Below are 27,091 nucleotides of genomic sequence, written 5' to 3'. Positions count from 1 at the left end.
TTCTGTTCAACCTTTTCTTGAAAAAAGTGTTCATTACTGACAGTCCTTGAGATTCTGCAAATTCCACAAGTCTTCCACCTCTTTTATTTCTTTCACCAATTCTAAAATTTCCTATAGTTCCTCTTTCTGCGCTGTTTTGCCTTTTTCCAACCTTAGCATTGAAGTCCCCCATAATAATAATGTAGTGGGAAACATCATTCGGTACGGTAACTCATTCACAATATATCTTCTGTTAGTGAGGATGAAGTCGATTTCATTAGTTGTTAATCCATTTGGACTCTTCCATGTCCACTTTCTGTTCAACCTTTTCTTGAAAAAAGTGTTCTTTACTGACAGTCCTTGAGATGCTGCAAATTCCACAAGTCTTCCACCTCTTTTATTTCTTTCACCAATTCTAAAATTTCCTATAGTTCCTCTTTCTGCGCTGTTTTGCCTTTTTCCAACCTTAGCATTGAAGTCCCCCATAATAATAATGTAGTGGGAAACATCATTCGGTACGGTAACTCATTCACAATATATCTTCTGTTAGTGAGGATGAAGTCGATTTCATTAGTTGTTAATCCATTTGGACTCTTCCATGTCCACTTTCTGTTCAACCTTTTCTTGAAAAAAGTGTTCTTTACTGACAGTCCTTGAGATGCTGCAAATTCCACAAGTCTTTCACCTCTTTTATTTCTTTCACCAATTCCAAAATTTCCTATAGTTCCTCTTTCTGCTCTGTTCTGCCTTTTTCCAACCTTAGCATTGATGTCCCCCATAATAATAGTGTAGTGGGTTTTCTGCTCATCTAGAAGACTCTCAATTTCGGTGTACATTTCTTCAACCTCTTCATCATCATGGCTCGATGTTGGTGCATAAATCATTATAATCTTTAGCTTTTACCTCTTAGAAATCTTTAGTATTAGTCTTGACACCCTTGGTGATGTACTTTTGAATTCCAAAATGTTGTTTTTAAAATCTTTATGGACCAGAAACCCAACTCCACCCTCACTCCTTTCACTGTTTCCATTGGTGTACAGCAAATTTCCACTTGATAAACTTATAAGTGATTCATTTCTTCTTCTTGTTTCAGCCAAACCGATGATATTCCAATTCACATTTTCTAATTCCTTTTCCAGCTCTAATATCCTGTCTAGTCTCCAGATGCTGCAACTTCCAGAACTTAAGCTTTATTTGTAAGTGCACCCCTTCGTTCTTCTCACCAATCTTGTTGCCCTTCTCTGTACTCATTCTAGCAACTCTACATCCCTCCTAAAATGAGGTCTCCAGATGTGTATACAGTACTCAAGGTGGGGTCTGACCATTGCCTTATACAAAGGGATAATCACCTTGTCTATGCTAGCAAAATTGCTATATATCATTGACAAAACTCCATGACCTGCTATTGCAGCCCGTCTTCACTGCTCAGAGATCTTCATATCTGACTTTTTTTTTTTTTTTATGAAAACCCCAAACACGAAAGGTATCAAAACCTATAGTACTTAGTACCGTGCATGGGTTGAAGGAGAAGTATGGGGGGAGGGGGATCTCCACCTCCCTGAGTGTAGTACCAGAGTTCGTACATTTCTTTTGGGTTACTGCTACCCATATGCAGTACTTTGCATTTGTCAATGTTAAACTCAGCCACTACTCAGCCTATCTGCCTAACTTTTCTAGATCCTGTTGCAGTAGCATACTGTCTTTGCTGTCATTAACAACCCTGCCAACCTTTGTATCATCTGCAAACTTGGTCATTAAGCCTGATATACCTTCAATGATATCATTGATAAATACATAAAACAACAATGGGCCCAGCAACGAACCCTTGAGAGACTCCACTAGTAACAGGAGTCCATATAGAGCAGTGTCCATTTATTACCATTCTCTGCTGTCTCCCACTCAACCTTCCCTTTATCCATTGCAGTAACTTGCCCTTAATGCCATGCCACTCCAATTTGTACAGCAGTCTTCCATGTGCAACAGTATCAAAAGCTTTCCTGAAATCCAAGTATATGATATCCAAATTATTTTTTGCATCCAGTTCCTTTGTGATCACATCATAGTATCCAATCAAACTGGTCAGACAAGATTTCCCCTTAACAAACCCATGCTGTCTCTAAACTATTACTGCAGTTTTGTCTAGGTGATCCTATATCACCTCTTTAACCAGTGACTCCATTATTTTCCCCAGAACAGAAATTAAACCAACGAGGCTGTAATTACCTGTGTCTCCCTATGATCCTCCTTTGAGAATTGGGATCACATTTGCACATTTCCAATCCATGGGTACCTCCCCTGAGTCCAAGGAAGCTCTCATAATTATGGCTAAGGGTTTGCTTACTTCCCTTGCTGCCTCCAATATAACTGGAGTGTTGGGTCCATTATTGTTTTCTGTATTTATAAATGATATTGATGATGGTATATCGGGATTAATGTCCAAGTTTGCAGACGATACAAAGGTTGGCAGGGTTGTCAAGGACACTACTGACACTATGCTGCTGCAACAGGATCTGGAAAGGTTGAGCAGATGGGCTGAGAGGTGGCAAATGAAGTTTAACATTGACAAATGTAAAGTACTACACATGGGAAACAGCAACCCCAGAGCAACGTATCAACTCTGTGGTACAACACTGACAGTGGTAGAGAACGAAAGGGACTTGGGGGTGGTTGTGCAGGCAGATATGAAGTTCTCTGAGCAGTGCAGACGGGCTGCAAGAGTAGCTCATGGAGTATTGTCAATGATATACAGGAATTTTTCCAGCAGGGATAAGGAGGTGATTATTCCATTGTATAAGGCGATGGTCAGGCCACACCTAGAGTACTGTATACAGGTCTGGAGGCCTCATTTCAAGAAGGATGTAGAGCTGCTGGAACGAGTACAGAGAAGGGCAACAAGATTAGTGAATGGAACAAAGGGGTGCTCTTACGAAGAAAGGCTTAAGTTTTGCAAATTACAGTGTCTGGAGACTAGGCACCAGCGAGGTGATCTGATAGAGGTGTATAAAGCCTTGAATGGTTTAAGCATGCTCAATGCTGATGGGATTCTTCCTCTAGCTCAGAATAATCACCTGAGAGGGCATAAATTCAAATTGAGGAAAGACAGATGTAGGATAGACGTGCGGAAATTTGCCTTTAGCCAGCGGGTGGTTGGTTGGTGGAACAGACTTCCATCCCTTGTGGTGGAGGTTGATAGCCTAAATAAGTTTAAGGCTCAGCTGGACAGGTATTTTGAACGAACAGAGGGGTGAAGTGGAAGTGGTTTTTTTTTTTTTTTTTTTTTTTTGGCTGATGCTGCATAAGCTTGCTTTCTTGCATCAAATGCCTCTACTAATGCTAATGCTAATGTTTCAGACAAACTGGGATATTGATCTACAGTATGTGACTATATTTCCTGAATGCTATCCATTCAAAATTTATTCTTCTCTTGACTTTCAGCCATTTATCATTATTACAGCTAATAACTTGTCCCAGATAAGTACGACTCCACCTTTTCAATTACTGCTCCTTCAATCATTATTTCCCTTTCCGTGGCATACTTGTTCATCATTACTTTTGTTTTAGCCATATTCATCTTTAGTCCAAAATCCTTACTAACTGTGCATAACTGATTAAGATTTTCCTCTAATTCTTTGGGGTCGTGGCTTATGACCACAATGTCATCTGCAAATCGTAAATGGTTTAGGTACTCTCCGTTCACACTGACTCCTTTCTGTGACCAGTCTATTCTTCTGAAAGGTTCCTCAAGGGCAGCAGTAAACAGCTTCGGAGATATTGTGTCTCCTTGTCGAACTCCTTTCTCGATTTTAAATTTGCTACTGTCTTTGTCTAGTCTAATAAAGGAGGCAGCACTCTCATATATTTTCTTCAAAATCATAATATATGGAGTATCTATGCCTTGTCTTCCAGTGCCCGAAACATTGCCTTATGCTGTATGGAGTCAAATGCCTTTTCATAATCCACAAATGCCAGGCATAATGGTGTTTTATATTCATTTGCTTTCTCCATTAGCTGTGATATTACATGAAGGTGATCCATAGTTGAGAATCCTGTCCTAAAGCCAGCTTGATCTTTCGGTTGATTCTCATCAAGTATTCTTTCTCATCTGCTAGTAATGACCCTTGTGAACAACTTGTAGATGTGTGATAACAAGCTAATTGGTCTATAATTTCCAATTTCTGATTTATCTCCTTTCTTATTCAGCAAAACTATGATTGCATTATTCCACTGCTTAGGCATCACACCTTTTCTAATGCACTTTGTGAAGAGCCTTGCCAGTTTTTGTGTTATGTCTCTTCCTCCCAATTTTAACAACTCTACAGTAACTTCATCTTCCCCCGGGGCTTTCCGATTCTTCATTTTCTTCAATGCATATTCTACCTCATCAGGAAGAATATCGGGTATGTTGTATGTGTTGCTACTTTGCAATCCATCTTCCCCACTGCTGGTATCATTCCCTCGCTCCTTGTATAATTCTCTATAGTAGTCTTCTGCTATTTGAATTATGCCTTCTCTGCTGTTTATAAGTACACCATCGCTATTCTTCAGTTTCAGTATCATTTGTCTTCCTGTATTACTGCTCATGGCTGCTGATTTAAATCCTTTGTTTTCCCTTAATGCTTGTTCTACTTTTCTTGTGTTAAATCTTCTTATGTCCTCTCTGAGTCTCTTTCTAATGGCTTTGCATAACTCAGTATACTCAATTTTCTCCCTGTCAGTGTTTTTCCTGCTCTTTATTTGTCGTCTTCGGTTCATCATGACAAGTGTTTCTTGACTAATTTTTTCTTCTTTGGATTTCTGTTTCCCTATAGGTTTCTTGGGCTTTATCACTTTCAGAAAGTTGTAATATTCCTTGTTGATATCTTTGTCCTGAGCAGTCTGCAGAAGCTAAAACTTGTTCTTAAGTTCCAGTACATACTGCTTTTTCTCCTCCTCTGTTATCTCAAAGACCTTTGTATTATTTACTCAAGTCAGTTTTTTCCTTTCCTTTCCTACATTTATATCAAGTGTACATCTTACCATTCTGTGATCACTTCCAACATTCACCTTACTCTGGACGGTAACATCATTCACAATATATCTTCTGTTAGTGAGGATGAAGTCGATTTCATTAGTTGTTAATCCATTTGGACTCTTCCATGTCCACTTTCTGTTCAACCTTTTCTTGAAAAAAGTGTTCATTACTGACAGTCCTTGAGATTCTGCAAATTCCACAAGTCTTCCACCTCTTTTATTTCTTTCACCAATTCTAAAATTTCCTATAGTTCCTCTTTCTGCGCTGTTTTGCCTTTTTCCAACCTTAGCATTGAAGTCCCCCATAATAATAATGTAGTGGGAAACATCATTCGGTACGGTAACTCATTCACAATATATCTTCTGTTAGTGAGGATGAAGTCGATTTCATTAGTTGTTAATCCATTTGGACTCTTCCATGTCCACTTTCTGTTCAACCTTTTCTTGAAAAAAGTGTTCTTTACTGACAGTCCTTGAGATGCTGCAAATTCCACAAGTCTTCCACCTCTTTTATTTCTTTCACCAATTCTAAAATTTCCTATAGTTCCTCTTTCTGCGCTGTTTTGCCTTTTTCCAACCTTAGCATTGAAGTCCCCCATAATAATAATGTAGTGGGAAACATCATTCGGTACGGTAACTCATTCACAATATATCTTCTGTTAGTGAGGATGAAGTCGATTTCATTAGTTGTTAATCCATTTGGACTCTTCCATGTCCACTTTCTGTTCAACCTTTTCTTGAAAAAAGTGTTCTTTACTGACAGTCCTTGAGATGCTGCAAATTCCACAAGTCTTTCACCTCTTTTATTTCTTTCACCAATTCCAAAATTTCCTATAGTTCCTCTTTCTGCTCTGTTCTGCCTTTTTCCAACCTTAGCATTGATGTCCCCCATAATAATAGTGTAGTGGGTTTTCTGCTCATCTAGAAGACTCTCAATTTCGGTGTACATTTCTTCAACCTCTTCATCATCATGGCTCGATGTTGGTGCATAAATCATTATAATCTTTAGCTTTTACCTCTTAGAAATCTTTAGTATTAGTCTTGACACCCTTGGTGATGTACTTTTGAATTCCAAAATGTTGTTTTTAAAATCTTTATGGACCAGAAACCCAACTCCACCCTCACTCCTTTCACTGTTTCCATTGGTGTACAGCAAATTTCCACTTGATAAACTTATAAGTGATTCATTTCTTCTTCTTGTTTCAGCCAAACCGATGATATTCCAATTCACATTTTCTAATTCCTTTTCCAGCTCTAATATCCTGTCTAGTCTCCAGATGCTGCAACTTCCAGAACTTAAGCTTTATTTGTAAGTGCACCCCTTCGTTCTTCTCACCAATCTTGTTGCCCTTCTCTGTACTCATTCTAGCAACTCTACATCCCTCCTAAAATGAGGTCTCCAGATGTGTATACAGTACTCAAGGTGGGGTCTGACCATTGCCTTATACAAAGGGATAATCACCTTGTCTATGCTAGCAAAATTGCTATATATCATTGACAAAACTCCATGACCTGCTATTGCAGCCCGTCTTCACTGCTCAGAGATCTTCATATCTGACTTTTTTTTTTTTTTTATGAAAACCCCAAACACGAAAGGTATCAAAACCTATAGTACTTAGTACCGTGCATGGGTTGAAGGAGAAGTATGGGGGGAGGGGGATCTCCACCTCCCTGAGTGTAGTACCAGAGTTCGTACATTTCTTTTGGGTTACTGCTACCCATATGCAGTACTTTGCATTTGTCAATGTTAAACTCAGCCACTACTCAGCCTATCTGCCTAACTTTTCTAGATCCTGTTGCAGTAGCATACTGTCTTTGCTGTCATTAACAACCCTGCCAACCTTTGTATCATCTGCAAACTTGGTCATTAAGCCTGATATACCTTCAATGATATCATTGATAAATACATAAAACAACAATGGGCCCAGCAACGAACCCTTGAGAGACTCCACTAGTAACAGGAGTCCATATAGAGCAGTGTCCATTTATTACCATTCTCTGCTGTCTCCCACTCAACCTTCCCTTTATCCATTGCAGTAACTTGCCCTTAATGCCATGCCACTCCAATTTGTACAGCAGTCTTCCATGTGCAACAGTATCAAAAGCTTTCCTGAAATCCAAGTATATGATATCCAAATTATTTTTTGCATCCAGTTCCTTTGTGATCACATCATAGTATCCAATCAAACTGGTCAGACAAGATTTCCCCTTAACAAACCCATGCTGTCTCTAAACTATTACTGCAGTTTTGTCTAGGTGATCCTATATCACCTCTTTAACCAGTGACTCCATTATTTTCCCCAGAACAGAAGTTAAACCAACGAGGCTGTAATTACCTGTGTCTCCCTATGATCCTCCTTTGAGAATTGGGATCACATTTGCACATTTCCAATCCATGGGTACCTCCCCTGAGTCCAAGGAAGCTCTCATAATTATGGCTAAGGGTTTGCTTACTTCCCTTGCTGCCTCCAATATAACTGGATAGATTCCATCTACCTCAGGTGTCTTTTTTATGTTTAACTTCAACAATTTCTCCTCCACTTGGGTCTTGGTTATTACAAAATCATTTAACTCTCTGTTAGAGTTTTATAAAGTTCTGGCATTCCCCTCCTTGAATAACTCCTCATGTGTGAATGTAGATGCAAAATATTCATTCAGTTTATCAGCAACCTGAGCAGGATCATCAATAGTGGAACTATCTATGTTAAGTGGACCCATCTAATTCATCCCCTTCCTTTTAGAGTTTACATAAGTAAAGAACTCTTTGCTGTTTTTCTTTACATCCTTTGCCAAAGATTTCTTGTAATCTGACTTTGCCTGCTGAACCTCCTTTGTGACTTGATTACAGACTAACTTATATCCGCTATAGGCTTCTGTGTGATAATTTATATGCATCTCTTGCATTTTTCTTCTCTGCCATGAGCCTCATTCATCTGACATTCATTTAGGCCTGAACCTTGAACAGCATTCCTTAGTTGGTATGAAAAGCCTAGTAGCCTCCAAGATAAAGTCCCTGAAGGCTTCCCATTTAGAATTCACCATTGGTAACTTTATCAGTTTATCCCACTGTATAGAATTTAAAAACTGTCTGAGACCAGTGTAGTCAACTGTATGAAAACAAAAACCCTTCCCTTTACCACTGATGGTAGTTACATCTAAGTTTGTTGTTTGTGTGTTATTTGGTTTTTAGGAGCATTAACAACTAAGGCCATATTGCTCCGGGGATATGTGGTGGTCATTCCCTGATGTTTCCACATCCTCCGTATTTGGTGGTCACGGGCTCGAACCCCAGTCTAATCAAGAAGCATGTGCTGCGCACTGCTGCTCCTTCCCACCTGGCTACGGAGGTGCCACATCTAAGTAAATCCCACATCAACACAATGTGATCACTATCACCTAGTGGTTCCTTTATCTGCAGATTCTTAATGCATGAATAATGACTGCTGATAATCAGATCAAAAGAATTACTCCCTCTGCTTGCCTCTCGAACATGCTGTTGCAGAAAACAATCATCCAATAAATCCACACAAGTCTTGCTAGTGTGCGAGTGGCCAATCCAAAAGTTCCAATCTATATCTGAGAAGGTAAAATCCCCCATTATAAGACAATCTGATTTACTGACCCACTATTTCTCTGTACAGTTGTTCATAGTACTCATCGGAGTCATTAGGCCTATAACACACTCCTACTCTTAATTTTGCTTTTCCAGTGCTTATGTCACAACAAACTGACTCAACACTGCACTGTCCATCCATGTTAACTGGATGTACCTCCTTAGATTTTATGTGTTTCTTTACTAACAGAATGACCCCTCCTCCCTTTCTATCGCATCCTTCCTTTCTGTACACGTTGTACTCCCCCAGATTCCAAATCTGCATTTCTTTTATCTGTATGCGACACCACGTCTCTGATATCCTAATAATATCTGCATTTGATGTCTTGGCTAGCACCTCAAATTCATCAAATTTATTCACTATACTCCTAGCATTGGTGTAAATGCAAGTATACATGCACCTATTCTTACTCTTAGTTACTCTAACACAGCCGATGTATTTACTTGTTCCATTTTTGAACTATTACCATCATAAGCTAATAGCACAGCTAGTTTTCTAATATATATATATATATCTTGTTCCAGCTTTATTATTGGATTGATTTACTTTTTCTAATAATTTTCTATTATCCTTAATATTCTACAGACATTATGGGTGTATTGCATGATTGCTTACAACTGCATTGACCCATAAATATTAGTTACATATTAGTTGCAGTTACTGTTGTTTTAACTTTCTTTCCTTTTTTATCACTAATATAATTATAAATATATATACGTATATTACATACTTCACACAGAACAAAGGGTTACATGACAGGCACAAATTAAACTTTAATATTATAATAAACGGAGAACATCTTAGCTAGAAAGAACTCACCTGCTTCATTCATTCTTAATATTATTGATTTACAATGGTCTTGCAGGACACTAAAAAATCTGTAGTTGACTGTCTGCTTAATTCTCTAGTTATTCTAGAAACAGAATACTACAAATAAATATATCAACTAATATTTATTTAATAAAATAAATATATAAAACACTAATCAAGAAAGACTTCAGTTCTAAAAATTGCAGCATCTGAAACTAGGCACCTGTGAGAAGATCTGATTGAGGTATTTAAGGCTTTGAATGGATTGGGTAAGTTAAACGTTGATAGCATCCATACTCTTTCTCAGCAATTCACATAAGGGGAGCATAAATTTAAACTGAGGAAGGATGGTTGCAGAAATTTGCTTTCAGCCAGATGGTAGTTGGTAGTGTGAATAAATTTAACCCCAGAGTTAGTGCAGCTGACCTTAATAACGAAGTCTGGCCATTAACAAATAAAATAAAATAAGACATTTTCATTAAACCTAATGTGTGAATTCATTAAGAACATGAATTTAAAATTAGTGGGGGGTCTTTCTGTCCAATTCTGGCAGTGCACTACTACCATGTGTTTTAGCAGCAGCTCAAACAGTCAACACCAACTTATGTAAACAATTTGAGGATCAAATTGTTTACATAAGCTGGTATTGACTTTTCTTTTTCACAAATGAAAATGAAAAGTACTGGTGTAAACAATTCAAGAGCCAATAAAGAAAAACATGTTACTTCAACAATTCTTAGCAGTGCCAGCTTTAGTAAGAGGTTATCCTTTGCACAGAAATGAATTATGCCACACCCAAAGAAGGCAAATTCGAACAAGAACATTTGTTCTTGTTCAAATTTAAAAATATGTTTTCAATATAAAAAAAATTTATTTTTCATAGTTATGTTCATAGAAGATTGAAAATGGTAGGGTGGTATTAAAAAGGGAAAAATTTTTTGATTATTTCTTGCTTGAAGTTTTAAAAGGTAGCACTTAAGGGGAACCATATTCCCAATGCAATGGTAGGGGGGCTGCACTATTCAAGAGTTAAGAAAGAATTAGACAAATTATTAGAATGGACAAGTAATGTATGAAGTTTTTTTTTTTTTTTTTTTTTATACTGTATAAGCATGCTTTCATGCATCATTTGCCACTACTAATATTCCATTTTATAATATTTTGACTCAATTAATTTTGAGGGACTTCAGAAAAACAATTTGAAAATTAACCTCAACTTAAACACATTTATTAGGAGAAACCATCATAATACAAAATGTGGCAACTGAATATCATAAAGGAATCTCATTATTAAGTAAACATGCTGAAAAAGAAATGAGGCACCACAGTTATTGCAAGTACAGTATATCTGTTTAATTCTATGGAAAGAAGCACAGCTGCACTACTGCTACAGTAAATTATTCATGTAATGGTTCTATAAATTTGAAAATGAGACTATTAGTTTCATGTTTATATTTTATGATGATATTTTTTTCCCAGCAGAATTAACAAAAATTTTATTTCACTGAAAATAAATATAAAAATAGTGAGCTATGCACATATTTTTCAAATCTTTTTAAAAATCGATTGCAATTCTAGCTAGTTTCAATTCACACCCAAGGTCACTGGAAATTTCCATAATTTTTGTCTGGGGCTCAGGTGCATTGCACTATCTGCATCTCCTAAGGTCTGGCTGTTAATGTAGTGACCATTAAAGTAGCCATGCACTGTAAATTTCTGCATTAGCATTTTATTTGGGTTTTGCATAAAAAAATCCCCACTGCAATTCATATTGTTAATCAGAAGTCCTTGTTTCCATTTGTTTTTATTTCTGTCTGTTGTAGCACATTGTGTACATTTTTCAAATCTTAAGGTAGAGAAAGCATAATTGTATGAAGTGAGTTTTATGGATTTCTTTTTTTTTTTCTCTCTCTCCTTTTCATGTGCATTAACTAAACTTCCAAGTTACTGCATGTCTATTCACTTCAACATGCATGTAGAATTTTAACAGATTTCTCAGTTGGGATCATCTCTTACCTTTCATTTTGCCAGACATATTCTATCATGGAAAAATGACAGAATGAATAACTTTTGGAAGAATATGTGGCAGAATATGTAATGCCACATATTCCTCCAAAAGTCACTTGGTGCAAGTTTCATGATTATGCAATTCGTTACTGATAATAAATTGCTTCCCTGAACCTGATACTTTTAAAAAAGCAAAACACCTTTTGATAGAGCATTACCACTTTTCTTATCAACTCACTACTGAATGTTCAAAATAAAATTTTAAAATATTTGCAAATTACAGACGGACGAATGATCACATTTGCCTATAATTTGCCTTATTTCGGACAATACTATTTGTAACTATACTTTCTATGAAATGTGCTACTGCTTCTTCAGTTTTAGGATTTACTATTCACATAAATAATGATAAGAAGCCACAGGATTATCCACATTGCTCGTATAGTGTGTGGGATGTATTCCAAGATCAACCTACTAGATAATCCTAGCTCAACTAATCATTGTTTTCTCTTTATTACTGAAAACAAGGAGTGTACTAAACTAATTTGAAATTAAAACTGGGTGTATTACTATATGAAATTGAGTCATTGGAAAAAAAAAAAAAAAAAACGTAGCTGCCCTAGAGCAAAAGTTCCCAAAGTGTACCCTACAGGAGAGGAAATACTTGGTTTTGTGAAGCACTTTTCTTAACAAAATACAAACCATTGTACTAACCAAGGTACGAAATGCATTTTAATTTTAAACTTCAAGACATTCGGATTTACAAGCCCACTCTATTGTACAGAGAAATAGAGTGGGCTAGTAAATCAGAATGTCTTGTAATGGGGGATTTTAACTTCCCAGATATTGACTGGAACTTGTGGGTTGGTCACTCACACACTAGTCAGACTTTTGTGGATTTATTGAATGATTGTTTCCTGCAGCAGCATGTTCGAGAGGCAACCATAGAGAATAATACTCTTGATCTGGTTATCAGCAGTGATCATTCATGTATCAAGAATTTGCAGATAAAGGAACAACTAGGTGGCAGTGATCACAGTGTACTGATGTGGGATTTACTTAAAGATTTAATTACCATCAGGGGTAAAGGAAAGGGTTTTTGCTTCCATAAAGGTGATTACAGTGGTCTTAGACAGTTTTTAAATTCTGTGCAGTAGGATCAACTGACGATGTTACCAACAGTAAATTCTAAGTGGGAAGCATTCAAGGAATTAATTGTGGATGCTACTAAAAATTTCATACCTATTAAGAAATATTGTTCAAGGTTTAGGCCTAAATGGTTATCAAATGAACTAATGAGACTCGTAACAGAGAAGAAAAATGCATGGGATGCATATAAATTATCAAGCGACTCAGAAGCCTATAGCAGATATAAACTAGTCTGTAATCAGGTCACAAAGGAGGCAGGCGAAGGCAGATTACAAGAAATCCTTGGCAAAAGATGCTAAAAAAAACAGCAAGGATTTCTTTACTTATATAAACTCTAAAAGGAAGGGGATGAATCTGATTGGTCCACTTGACATCGATGGTTTGACTGTTGATGATCCTGCTCAGATAGCAAACAAACTGAATGAGTATTTTGCATCTACATTCACACATGAGAAATTATTAAGGTTTGAAAATGCCAGAAGGTTATCAAATTGTAGCAGGGTACTTAATGATTTTGTAATAACTAAGAGCAAAGTGGAGGAGAAATTGCTGAAATTAAACATAAGGAAAGCATCTGGGGTGGACGGGATCTATTCAGTTATATTAAAGGAGGCGGCAAAACAACTAAGCAAACCCTTAGCCATAATTATGAGAGCATCCTTGGACTCAGGGGAGGTTCCCACAGACTGGAGATGTGCAAATGTATCCCCAATTCATAAAGGGGGATCGAAGGGGGCCACGAGTAATTACAGACCAATCAGTTTAACTTCTGTTCTGGGTAAAATAATGGAGTCACTGGTTAAAGATGCATTGCAGGATCATTTAGACAAGACTGCAGCAATAATTCAGACACAGCATGGGTTTGTTAAGGGAAAGTCATGTCTGACAAATCTGATTGGTTATTTTTTTTTATTTTATTTTTTTTTTTATGTGAACCCCAAACACGAGAGGTATTAGAACCTATAGTGCTTAGTACCGTGCTTGGGTTGATGGTTGAGAAGATGAAGGAAGATATTTGTTGACATTGGACTTGAACTTCTGTAGATTGTAATTTTCAGTAAATACGTATGAAGGAAGGTTGTTCCAGAAAACGGCAATTGAATGAATAAACGAGGAAGATGAAAAGTTGGTTCTGTGGGTTTGAAGTTGGACAGTAATGGATGTTGGCTGGTGGCGGCACGTGTTCAGACTGTTTTTAAAGAAAGAGCGGGAATTATAGAATCCAATTCAGAAGAACAGTGCCCATGGAAGTATCTGTAGAAGAGGCATGCAGCAGAAACGGTACGTCTATGAGAAAGCGAGTGGAGAGACTCTGTTAGAGATGAATCATAAATTAACCTAACTGCCCTCTTCTGAATGGAATCAAGAAGCCTGAGAGAGGTTTTGGGGGCACCACCCCAGATGTGGGAACAATATTCCATGGCAGGGCAGATTTGCGATTTATACAGAGTGAGCAGCTATTTGGAAGAAAAGTAACGCCGGAGAGCGAAAGAGAAAACCAAGTTTTTTAGATGCAGAGGAAGCAATATTTGTAATGTGCTTGTGCCAAGAGAGAGATTAAAAGTCAGGGTAATCCCCAAAAGAGATATATCATTTTGCCTAGAAATCAGAGTGGGGGGTTTGTTGGGGTTTTTTTTAGGAGCATTAGCAACTAAGGCCATATTACTCCGGGATATGCAGTGGTCATACCCTGACCTTTCCGCATCCTCCGTATTTGGTGGTGACGGGCTCGAACCCCGGTCTAATCAAGAAGCATGTGCTACGCACTGCTGCTCCTTCCCACCTGGCTACGGAGGCACCAGAAATCGGAGTGTCACTAAAGATAAGCATAGGAGCAGAAGAATCCTTTTGCGAGATATAAGACAAGACTGAGTTTTAGAAGGGTTGAAATCAACTAAGTTGTCTTTGACCCACTGGAGAATTACCTGAAGATCGGCATTTAAGGAATTGGTAGCAGATTTTCGAGAAGTTGAAGCTGATTGAGCAGGACAAGGTTTCTCAAAATGGAAAGTGGAATGCAATGTGCTATCATTGGCAAAACTATGGATAGGATTTCCAGTCAATGGAAGGTCATTAATATACAAGAGGAAAAGAGTGGGGGAAAGAACTGAACCTTGGGTCACACGCGCATTAGTGGAGAAGTTAGAAGACAGAGAGCCATCTACCTTCACCCTCAGTGAGCGATCAGAGAGAAAACAGGATAACCAAAAACAGTTGGCAAACCATAAGATGGAAACTTGTTTAGAAGACCTTTATGCCAAACACGATCGAAAGCCTTTGAGATGTCAAGAGCAACTACTTGTGTTTCACCGAACCTTTCCATTGAATTAGTCCATAAATGGGTAACATAAGCCAGAATATCACAGTGGATCGACACTGACGGAATCCATACTGGCGATCGTTGATCAGACGGAAGGTTTCTAGGTAGTTTAAGAGTTGGCGGTTGATTGATTTCTCCATTACTTTAGAAAGAGTAGAAGTAATTGCAATGGGACGATAATTGGATGGGAGGGATTTGTCACCCTTTTAGGAACTGGCTGGATATGAGCAAATTTCCAAGCAGAAGGAAAAACACCTTTGGAATAAGAAAGTGAAAAAAGGCGGCAAAGAACAGGAGTAAGTTCAGGAGCACAGGTTTTGAGAACAAGTGGAAAAATACCATCAGGACCTAGAGCTTTCTTAGCATCAAGATTCATCAAAATCCTTCTGATATCCTTTTGACGAAAGACCACAGGAGGCATTGAATGGAGCGTGTTGGGAATGGTAGGAGGTGTTTTACCAAGATCATTAATATATGAGCTGGAAGGAAAATAGGATGCTAGCAGGTCACCTTTATCCTTGGCTGAAGTGACAACAGAACCATCTGGTTTGGACAGAGGTGGGAGCAGAGATGGGCAAAAGTTGCGGCCAAAACTTTGGCAAGAGACCAGAATGCTCGGCTACCATTAGGGCAAGAAGCAAGTTTTCTACTCTTACCCTGTTCAAACTCTAGTTTGGACTGATTAATAACTGCTTTACAATTATTGCGAGCTTTGGTGTAGGCAGAAAATGAAACTGAAGAATTAGAAACAAGCCAATTACGATATGCAACATTCTTCTCTTGAACAGCCTTGGCACATTTATTGGAAAACCAAGGTTTAGATAAAGGACGAGATTTTAAAGTGGAGTGTGGGATAAAGGATTCCATTCCTGCTAGAATAATTTCACTGACACAATCTGAGCAAACGTTGACATCAGAAGTTTTGAAACAGTAATCCGACCAAGGAAAAGAAGAAAAGAAGTCTCGCAGGTCATCCCATTTTGCATTCTTGTAATGCCAAACAACATGAGGTTGCGAATAGCCATGAGATAAAGGTGCATTGGAGAAGAGACAATCACTAAGTTGTCATCTGAAGTGCCTAAAGGACCTCTCACTTCGACCGTGTAATTAGAAGGGTTGTTTGTGAGAAAAAGATCGAGCATATTGGCTGTATGATTAGGATTGTCCGGTATTCTTGTAGGTAAATGAACAATCTATGCTAGGTCATGAGTAATTGCAAAAGCCTCAGCATCTCGACCTGCTTGGTCGGTGTGACTAGAAAACGGAAGCCAGCTGGAGTTGTGAACATTAAAATCACCAAGGAAAATTACCTCACTGTTAGGAAAGTTGGACTGGAGAAAGTCAAGTTGCAAAGAGAGGAAGTCAAAGAGCTCCACGTGATTAGTGGAGTTGGGAGAACCATAGAGACAACAGATGAATTTGACACAATGAGGTAGAGAGATTTTAAGCCAGAGAAGATCAAAGAGAGGGGATTCCAAATTGCCAAGTCTCTGACAGGGAATATCAGAATGGACATATGCACAAGTACCACCTTTGAGGCGAAAGGAATCATACAGCGAATAATTTGGGCATCTGAGATGAGCAGTAGTTGATTCAACCGATAACTGAGATTCTGTCAGAAAAAGTACATGGGGTTTGGCAGACTGCAAGTGGAAATGGACATCGTTGAGATTAGAATTGAGACCACGTATATTTGTGAAATGAATTAGGAAGTGCTTGGGAGGTTTAGATCTCTTCGCAGATAAGCTTGCTCTATTAGTTTGACAATTCATGGTGTATTCAATAGTAAGAAAAAGTGGGTGGGACATGCTGTATGAAGTAATGAAATTTTTGGATATGGCGTACACGTGGTAAGAATATACCCAGATCCTTGACATAACGTAGCCTCGACAATGCTCCCCGCATACACACTACTCGGACTCCCTCCAGTCACTATCTGGCAGAGTAGAGGTAGCAAGATTATACACTAGCTGATCCGGGAGCCTCCTAGAGAATTACCAATAGGTTCGGTCCAGTGTACTAACTAGCGGCCGGCCTGCGAACACCGTTTTAGAGCTGTACCCTCAAAATGTAAGGAATATTGGATCTTGCCACGATGTTCATCATAACCTCAAAGGTTAATCATACTCCATGATGGAAGAGATAGGGAAGGGTTGACCGGAACTTAGCTCTAGAGACTAAACATGGGTTCCACCACTTCAAGCATACAATAAGCAAAGTGGCGGGATTTCACCGGTTGATGAGAGTCATCTACCACCTAGTACTGCCTGGTAACATAGAGGGTCGGCGTTCCTCCATGTGGTGTGGGCGCCACACCTCGACCCCTGCTTACGTTGGTTCACACCTGGGTGGTCACCCACCATGTACTTGTGCATGGTGGGTGACCACCCAGGATTACTAACAGTCCCACCATCGTGAAGGTGCAAGCAGAGGATTTGGCTGTCACAGACAGTCCGGACTTCACTGAAATTGGGTCCACTTGACTTGAGTGTCATCACCTGAATATCAGTTCCATCAGCATTTTAGACTCCCAGCTAGCAAGTACAGCTTGTCTGGCATATCTGAGAGAAAGTCTGTGACAACCTCAAGGACCAATTATTATGATGTGGTTTCAAAGGAACTGGATGCAAAAAATAATTTTGATATCATATATTCGGATTTCAGGAAAGCTTTTGACACTGTTGCGCATGGAAGACTATTGTACAAATTGGAGCAGAATGGTATTAAGGGTAAGTTGCTACAATAGAGAAAAGGATGGTTAAGTGGGAGAAGACAGAGGGTGGTAATCAATGGGTGCTGCTCTTCGTGGACTAATGTTATTAGTGGTGTCCCACAGGGTTCGGTGTTGGGTCCACTGTTGTTTTGTATATTTATCAATGATATTGATGACGGTATATCAGGCTTAGTGTCGAAGTTTACAGATAATACAAAGATTGGCAGGGTTGTTAATGACAGTAATGGCCGTGTGCTACTTCAACAGGATCTAGATAATTTGGGTAGATGGGTTAAGAAGTGGCAACTGAAGTTTAACCTTGACAAATGCAAAGTACTGCATATGGGTAGCAGTAATCCCAGAGAAATATACCAACTGTGTGGTACTTCACTTAAGGTGGTAAAAAATGAAAAAGACCTGGGAGTAATTGTGCAGTCAGATATGAAGTTTTCTGAGCAATGCAGACAGGCTGCCAGGGCAGGTCATGGGGTTTTGTCAATGATATATGGGAATTTTGCTAGCAGGGAAAAGGAGGTGATTGTCCCTCTGTATAAGGCAATGGTCAGGCCACGTCTTGAGTACTGCGTACAGGTCTGGAGGCCTCATTTTATGAAGGATGTCGATTTGCTTGAGCGTGTACAGAGAAGGGCAACAAGATTGGTGAGGGGAATGAAGGGATCCTCTCTTACCAAGAGAGGCTTAAGTTCTGCAAATTGCAGTGGCTGGAGAATAGGCACCTGCACAGTGATCTGATTGAGGTGTATAAGGCCTTGAATGGGTTGAGCATGCTAAATTCTGATGGGATCCTTCCACTTGTTCAGATTACGAACCTAAGGGAGCATAAATTGAAATTAAGAAAAGACAGAGGTAGAATAGATGTGCGGAAATTTGCCTTTAGCCAGTGGGTGGTTAATTGCTGGAACAAACTCCATCTGTCATTGTGGAAGTTGATAGGTTGAATAAATTTAAGTACGAACTGGACAGGCATTTGGAGGGAATGGTTTGATTTTTTTTTTTTTTTTTTTGTCTGTGCTGCATAAGCTCATACACTTGCTTTCTTGCATCACATGCCACTACTACTTCGATTAAATGTACTGAAGTATATATTAATTTATAAATGTATACTCATAGCAAAATTTTGTGTCATATTTGTTTACTTGCACTTGTTCTGGAAGGGAGGCATAAAATTTATAAAATATTTTAAGGCGAGACACATGGTGTAAAAGTTTGGAACCTCTGACCTTAAAACAAATAAATCTGGGAGATTATCAGGGTACTAGATACTCAAGTATCTAGTACCCTGATAATCTCAGTCACTAGATACTCAAGTATCTAGTGACTGCCTCGATGATACCTCCCTCACCCCCTCCCCCAATTCAGGTCCAGAACAGAATAGTGAAGCATGTACTGCCCTGGTTCAAGAGGACTCAGTTTTATTGAGCAATTCCATTAACAGGTAAACAGCTAATATTTTTTTTAATAAGGATAGGCAAATTACAAACAGTGTGTGTCTGCCAAAGGCAACAACTGATGATGTTGCCAACGTTTCAGATTTTAAGGATGATAAAGAGAGCAATATTATTCATGTGGAAACTAACACCATTAAGCATACAAGAAATAACAGTTTATTGGATAAATATAGGACCATGCTGAAAAAAATTCCTGCATATTACATTACATGTACATATTACATGTATATGTGCCATTCGTCACAAGCATAAAAGAAGGGACTATATGCTGAAAGCCTGGTGGATTAACTCAAGATTTGTGATAATCTATAAGGCTTTTCACGGGAATTTTTATTAGCATGGCCTGCAATGGTAAGCAGAAAGTATCTATTTTGTAGAGATGGAATACATTTGATGCAATGGTATTTGTCAATGTCACTGTGTTTTCAGCCATTAAAGCCAATACCTGCAAGATGTGGTGAGGACAGCAACGTTTCAAGTGAGCAGGTTAATGTTAGGGAAACAAGGTCCAATAAAAATGGGCAAGGGGAATGATAAGCTCAATATGCTATATATATAATATATTTAGGAAGGACAGTAATCATGTGACTTTCAGTTTTCTTTTTTCACCACTGCAAGACATCTGTGCTGTATATAAACATCCAATCTGATTTGCATTAGCTCGAATGTTCTGTTATCTGGGATGCCATTATTTTGACAGTTTGCTGTACTAAAAGTCCTGTATAACCCAGCTGACATTGTTTCTGTTGGATTGAACAGCTACTTCACCATTCATAGTGTGGAATGAAAGTCCCTTCATAGTGTGGAGAAACAGCATGAGTGAAGCTGAACAATATGAAATTAGCATTGCTGAAATTACAGAAGACTACTTACTAAAAAAAATATGAGCCTAAAAGCAAGTAAGGCCCCTTCAGTTGATGGAATATACCCAAATTTTAAAGTCAGCAGCAAGAGAGTGCACTGAACCATTAAGGTTAATTATGAGGGCATCATTGCACTCAGGAGACATTTCCTTGGATTGAAGAAATGCCAATTTATCACCAATACATAAAAGCAGTTCTAAGAGCTACATGAGAAATTAGAGACAATCTGACTCTGGTAATAGACAAAACCACGGAGGCAACGATCAAAGTGCAAGGGGAATTTGGATAGAAAGGGAATTCTGACACACAACATGGTTTTATTAATAAAAAATTAAGTTTAACTAATTTAATTAGCTATTTTGATACAGTCACTCGTGAGATGGTGTAGGAAATAATTTGGCAACTTTTTTTGAATTTAGCAAAACATTTGCCTTGTTCTTGTGTGACAGTTTATGTATAAGTTGGAACATGTTGAGATCAGGGTAAGTTCTCCATTCTAAGATGGATTATAAATGCAGGGCAGGAGACAGAGGACTGTGATTAATGGCTGCCGTTCAGACTTTGCTAATGTTAAAGGAGGGATTCCACAAGATATGGACCACTTCTGGACCACTATTGTTTCTGATTTTCTTAAATGACATCGTTTAAGACAGTTGATGTCAAGATTGGGAAAATGGTTAATCAGCACCAAGAAGCATGTCTTCAGGCCAAATGGATGATCTTCAAGCAAAATCAGAAAAGTGGCAGCTGTGTTTTAATATAGCAAAATACAAGATCTTAGAGAATTGCAACCACAAAATAACTTATATCCTTGGTGGGATAGATTGAATTAAAAACAGTACAGGAAAAAGGGATTTGTGAACTTTGATATGGGAAGACAAGTTCTCCATTCAATGTTGGCAGGCTGCAAGGAGGGTCCAAAGGATATCCTAATTAGTGTTTCCAACCTGTGGTCTGTGTAACTTATGAAAATGGTCCACAGGACAAAACTTTATTTTGCAGTAAGCAACAATCCCATTCATAGCAATGGAATAGGCATGCCCATAATAACTCAAAAACAATACATATGTTAAGTATGAGTACATATCACCGAATTTAAAAAATTGTTATTAATATTTTTGTACATATATTGTATTTTTTGTGGTCACTAGCCTCTACCTGAAATATAAGTGGTCCACATCTTAAAAAAAAAGTTGAGAACCATCGCTCTAGATCAGGGGTGGCCAACTTAATTTGTGATGCAATCTACCATCTCAAGAATTTCATTGCACATGGTTAAAAAAGTTAACACATTGAAAAATGTTGTTTTTAATTTAAATACAATTCAGAATTCTTATTTTAAATTCATACATATTTAAATTTTTAATTTATGTGAAGTTTGTCTTCATCTCATCTGCTAAGCTTTCAAAATTGGGAATATAGTGTAATACAGCTAACCATAAAGAATCTTCTGTATGCAAGTCCGTAAGAGTAGAGAGATCTTCGTCTTTGGTTTTTTTTTTTCAAATACGAAAAGGCCAATTCACATAGATATGTGGAAACAAAACAGGAATTTAAAAGTTCACTGAATTTTATTACATTTGGGTACTTTTCTCGGCAAACATATTTCCAGAAGTCTTTTTCTGATGATCTGGCTTTTAGGAAGATATCGTTTCACAATGTAATAATTTAATTTTCAAGTAATATTTTCTCCGTGTGAAAAATCTCAGCGATTTTTTCTGCGATTTGTATCGTATCTAAGTTGACATTAAATGAATAAGAAATACATTGAACAATGTCTTCAATTGTTTCAAAATCATCCACAACTTTCTCAATTTCAGAAACATATTTCTCACTATTAAATTCAAAAACAGGATATTTTTGCAAAGGAACTTGCATATTTGCAAAATGATAGAATTTTTTTTTCTTTGAGATCCTTAGCCATTGCCAAAAATTGATATTTATATGCAAAAATATTACTAATCATGACACCCACATTTTTATGTTTTCCTTGTAATTCCAAATTCAGATCACTTAATTTACTGGTAAAATCTGCCAAATAAGCCAGCTCACACAACCACTCCGTATCTTGTAGCTGCTGATAATCATCTCCCCCTTTGATCAACAAATTTTTTTAATTTCATTCAGCAAATTTCAAAATCTCTGTAGAAACTTACTCTGACTCTGCCACCTCACATCTGTGTGTAATATCAGATCTGGTTCATTTTCATCGAGTTGCATTTTGAAAAGTCTCCTTTGAAGAGATTGTCCTCTGATGGAATTCACAACTTTGAAAGCTATGTCCATAACACTTAGTATTTAATCTTTTGCTGGCTAACACTTGTTGGTGGATGATATAGTGGTAACTCAAAGAATCTGGAAATTCACCATCCTTTTGGCACAATGTGACGAATCCGTTTAGATGCCCTGCTTTGGCTCCATCTGTTCTTATTGATACGAGCTTAAATAGTGGTAATTTAATTTTTTCAATAAAATTTTTGAATGTGTTAAATATATCAAGACCTCTAGTTCTTTCTTTTAACGAAACCATACCCAGCAGTTCTTCTCTAGTGTCAGAATCATCGAATAAAAATTACGAATTTTATACAAATAAATTTTATTTGTATAAAACCATATGAATAAAAACTAGCAATTGAGCTGTATCAGTAACATCTGTAGATTCATCCAGTTGTAAAGAAAAAGACACACAATTAGCAATATGAGCACACAATTGTTCGCTCTCATTTTTTCGATGTGTTGCATCACAGTATTTCGAGATAATTGCAGATCTTGAAGAGCACTTTTAATTTCATTTTTGTTCTTAAAATTTTCAAAAAGAGAATCTTATTTATAAAAATGCGTCTTTGATGAATTGACCATCAGAAAATGGTTTGCATTTTTTTGCAAGAAGATGACTCACACTTGAAATGATGCTACAGTTTACTATTTACAATCTAAATAGCTTTAGATTGTAAATTAGGTGTCATGAAGAAATTTTGTTGTGCAAATAACCCAGATTTAAGTTATTTTAATTTATTTTTTCTAAGGTCACTATTAGGCGGAAAAAGTGCGTTGAACTACCCTTCTAAATTTATTTTTTTGGGTCTAGCCACGGAAGCATTGCAAATCAAACATTTTTATTTTATCGTTACAAAAAAAGTATTCTATTTCCCACTCTTGATGAAAATGATACGTTTTACTCTTTTTCGTAGTATTCATTTTAAATCAAGGGATATTAAATTAACGTATAAGTACTGTCCAGTTATTAATATTAAGTAAGCTAAATAAAAATTCAACACATACACTATGCTCTCCACAACGTAACTGTGTAAGTTTTCACTAGGCAAGCCTAGCTGCTGCACGGCTACAAGAGTAGTCACACAGTTCAACGGATTTGTAATAAGTGTATGCAGTGGGGTGTATAATAATAATATTTAGATTTTGACTAATCTATTGTAATAAGTGTATGCAGTGGGGTGTATAATAATAATATTTAGATTTTGACTAATCTATTTTTTATATATGTTTAAAATTCGTCGTGATCAACCGAAATTAAAGCTGCGATCGACTTGTTGGCCACCTCTGCTCTAGATGAATTGGCAAGTATTTGCATTAAGAGATAGGAAAATCTCACATTACATGGCAATTTTAAGTCCACACTTGAAATACTGTGTCCGGTACTCAGACACAGCTGGAAAAGACTGAGCTTCGTGAAAAGGTCTGAAGAAAGACAACCTCTCAGTAAGATCTGCAAAAGGGTGCCCTTATGAAGAAAGGGCTTTGAATGCAGACTGTTGGGTTTGTTTACTAAGCACCATAATAAGAGGGAAACCAATTTAAGTCTATAAGGATCTGTGAGGGGAAAGTAAAATGAATGAAGGCAAAATTGTCACAGTTATAAATGATTCCAGAACTAGGGTTCATAATTTCAAATTACAGGAAAAGCAGTTGAGACCAGCTTATGCAAAGATTTCTTTTAATCAGAAAGTTGTCAATTATTGGAATAAGTTACTTCCAGTAGCTGAGACCAACAGCTGAGGAAAATTCAAAGATTAACTGGATAGGCAACTACACAAAGAGGCAACTACGCAAACTATACGCAAATTAATTTTTTTCTGCTCAGATAAGCCTGAGGCTTCCTTGAATCACGTAGCTCATGGCTAATACTAATGCATGAGAAATTCAGTGAAAAATTGAAAAACTAAATAATGAACATATCCAAAGGGGATAAGTAATCTAAAATCAAAAAGCTGAACACAGAATAAAATTTTATTCAACTAGTCAGCTAGCTTAAGTATTAAATGGTTTTTTATATTATTATTCTATAAAACCTAATTTTGTATATTATTATAATATTGTGTATAGTATTAGCATTGGCAAAAGGATGCAAGAAAACAAAGCTTATACAGCATCAGCAAAAAAAAAAAAAAAAAAAAAAAAATTCCCATCCATTCCAATAATTTATCCAAACCTTCCTTAAATCAAACATCTACTTCCACAACGCTACCTGGAAGATAATACCAATAACTGATTACCCATGTTGCTGAATGTGAATTTCTGCACATCTAAGATAATGTATTTCAAAGGATGGTTAACCTATATTGTATTTAGCCAAAATATATAACTATACAAGTGGATAAATAACATTATATGTATAATGTATTCTTCTTTGGATACTGATTGTTAAAAATATGGATTGTGTCTGGTGCTAGGTATGCATGATGCTTTGTAAATGAATATTAGAGAAAAGAGCAGATGTTAACTCTGTTTATTTTGTTCCCTATCATGCTACTGTATCGAGTGAAGAGTGTGACATGGAAGATACATTCCGTGTGTTCCATAAGAGGTGAACTCCCAGTGATCCCGTGGACCAGCAATAAACCGTTTCTTCAGCACAGCAGAACTACAGTTTCTACAATCAACATTCACAAACAGGAGAACATTCTGCAGTATATATAAAAAAAAAAAAAGTGTGAACCCAGAAGATATTTTCGAACATTTGCCACTTAGTGAACAGAACATTATATCTACTATATCATGTTAAAATATGTATATATTTCTGTTTAAAGTCATTGTAGTGGTGGTTATTTTGATCAAAGTAAGGTTGTTGCATGCAAAATTATACCAACTTGACATTGATTATCCTCAGACAACTCTGGAAATATGTAGAGATTTGTGGTGTTTTATTAGGTACTACTTGTATTGATTAAGATTAATCCAATTCTGTAAGAGGAGGTATGTCTGTACCCCCCCCCCCACCATAAGAGGAAAAAAAAAAAAAAAAACAGAAAAAATCCCATGCCTGTGCCAAATCTTAAATTTTGGGCATGTGAAACTTTTCCTTTCACCTGCCCAAAATCTACCGTAGGAGGGGAGGAGTGTAAAAATGCTTTTATTTTTACCTCTTGGCTTGCCTTAAGAAGCAGTCTCCTCTCCAAGCCACCCTGTATTTTTGCCACTACTTTATTTGGAGAATAACTACCCCTTCCTACAGAAGGCTATTTTTGTCTGCTCTAGCATGCGCCTCTTGACGGCGCACTAAGGGAAGCAGCAATTGGGACACAATCCCACCATTATGAGCCCGGCTGGTTCACAGCGAGAGATCGTTACTCGAACGGATCGGACAAATGTTGTGGACATTATTTATGAAAATGGTGGGAAAGTAGGTGATTCTCAGCAGAGAAATAAGATTAATGTCGGTTAAGGAACATGCTTTTGGGTGAAATCTGAACCTGATAACTACAGGGTGATTGTTGTCTGGAAAGTTGGAGGAATGAACAGACTTTAGATCTAGTGACTACCGCTGGACAGTCTAGAAATGCCACCCCATGAAGGTGCGAAGTTCCTCTTTCTCCTCATAAATTCCATTTTGGCTGTGTCAGGTTTTCAAGACAATAGTCCCTGGGATTTTCTTTTCCCCACAAAATTAGTCTTTGGACTAATGCGAGATGGCAAATTCAAAAGGGGGGGGGGCAACATATTTATATCGAGTGGGGGGGAAAGAAAGAGAGAGAGAGTTGCCGTAGGTAGATGAGAGAGAGAAGACAGAAAATCAAGGGAGACAGAGAGAAAACGAGGAACAAGAAAGGGTCAAAAGAATTGGGCTCAAAATCGTTTCCGATGGAACTATTGCTCTGAATCATCAGCCCCTAAAGACTCCCAGGAGTTTTCGGGTAAGTTCATCCCAATTTTTGATAATTAACCAAATGAAACAGTCCCACTATAAGACTTACCCCTTTTTACTGGTGTCACTAACAGACATCACTCCTCCTAGGTATACACTATGATGAATGTCCATTCTATCACCCTTGGACCCTAGAAGGTATCATCGATGTGACCCACTATTAAATGTTGCACTATCAGTCATCGTTAAACTCACATGTCAATTTGACACTAATACCCGAACATTCGGATAGCGGGAGGTTTGTCAATTCCTGAGAGTACAAGCAACAGCTATCTACAAAGGCCACATTAAGAACGCAAACCTACTGGTATACATGTACCATCAATATTTTAACCTTTAGTATATCGTGATTGAGGTATAGAGTTATACTCCTTTTATATTAAGATGCAATAAATCATCACTTTGATTCATTTGTATATGTTCAGGTTTAATAAATCATGTTTTGTTTATCCATCAATGCCTCCTAGCCATTCTTTTGCCACACACTACCCATAGCACGAGTTTTATAAGTAAAATAACCTTAATTTTGCGGCACTCTGAGGCCTAACTTCAGGGAGGGTTTCAGAGTGAAAATCGGAGCGCTATCTTGATGTTGCGAGTCTATTCTCTACGCCTCAGAATAGATCTTGAGAACATGAGATTTTGTCCTAAATTTAAACCACTAGTCGATCGTGAAAACACGTCTTCTGGAACATTAATATAAGGATTGAACTTGACGGAGAACCTCATAGCACACATTGAACGTCAAATGATAGTAAGAGATGATTGCCTTGATCGTCTTGTGAAGGTTATCTAGCAAGCACGCTATAACAGAGGAAACCTGTGGAACAATATCACTGACAGACACTCATGAATTGTTCTAGCAGCCTGTTTGCATTGCTCAAAGAATTTCATATCAGACTATATAATCACCCCTAGGTCTTTTTTCTTATCAACTGCCTTGAGTTTGGTGCCACACAAATATTATGCCATTCTGGGATTACTGTTATCCCAA

At 37.6% G+C, this 27,091-nt stretch overlaps 1 protein-coding gene across 1 annotated transcript in view; it reads right to left on the bottom strand.

The window, feature by feature from the left end:
- eIF2Balpha (eukaryotic translation initiation factor 2B subunit alpha) overlaps positions 1–27,091 on the bottom strand; it is a 168,881-nt gene that overhangs the window by 124,583 nt on the left and 17,207 nt on the right. The window contains exon 2 of the mRNA XM_090373526.1: positions 9,423–9,516. Within this exon, the coding sequence (XP_090229652.1) occupies positions 9,423–9,435 (13 nt within the window). The 5' untranslated portion in view covers positions 9,436–9,516. The remainder of the gene's footprint in view (positions 1–9,422; positions 9,517–27,091) is intronic.

Source organism: Mastigoproctus giganteus, chromosome 5, assembly GCF_048544385.1.
Source record: "Mastigoproctus giganteus isolate SK-2022 chromosome 5, ASM4854438v1, whole genome shotgun sequence".
NCBI lineage: Eukaryota > Metazoa > Arthropoda > Arachnida > Uropygi > Thelyphonidae > Mastigoproctus > Mastigoproctus giganteus.
The sequence above is the reverse complement of the archived record's forward strand: the minus strand, read 5'-3'. Positions and strand labels throughout refer to the sequence as shown.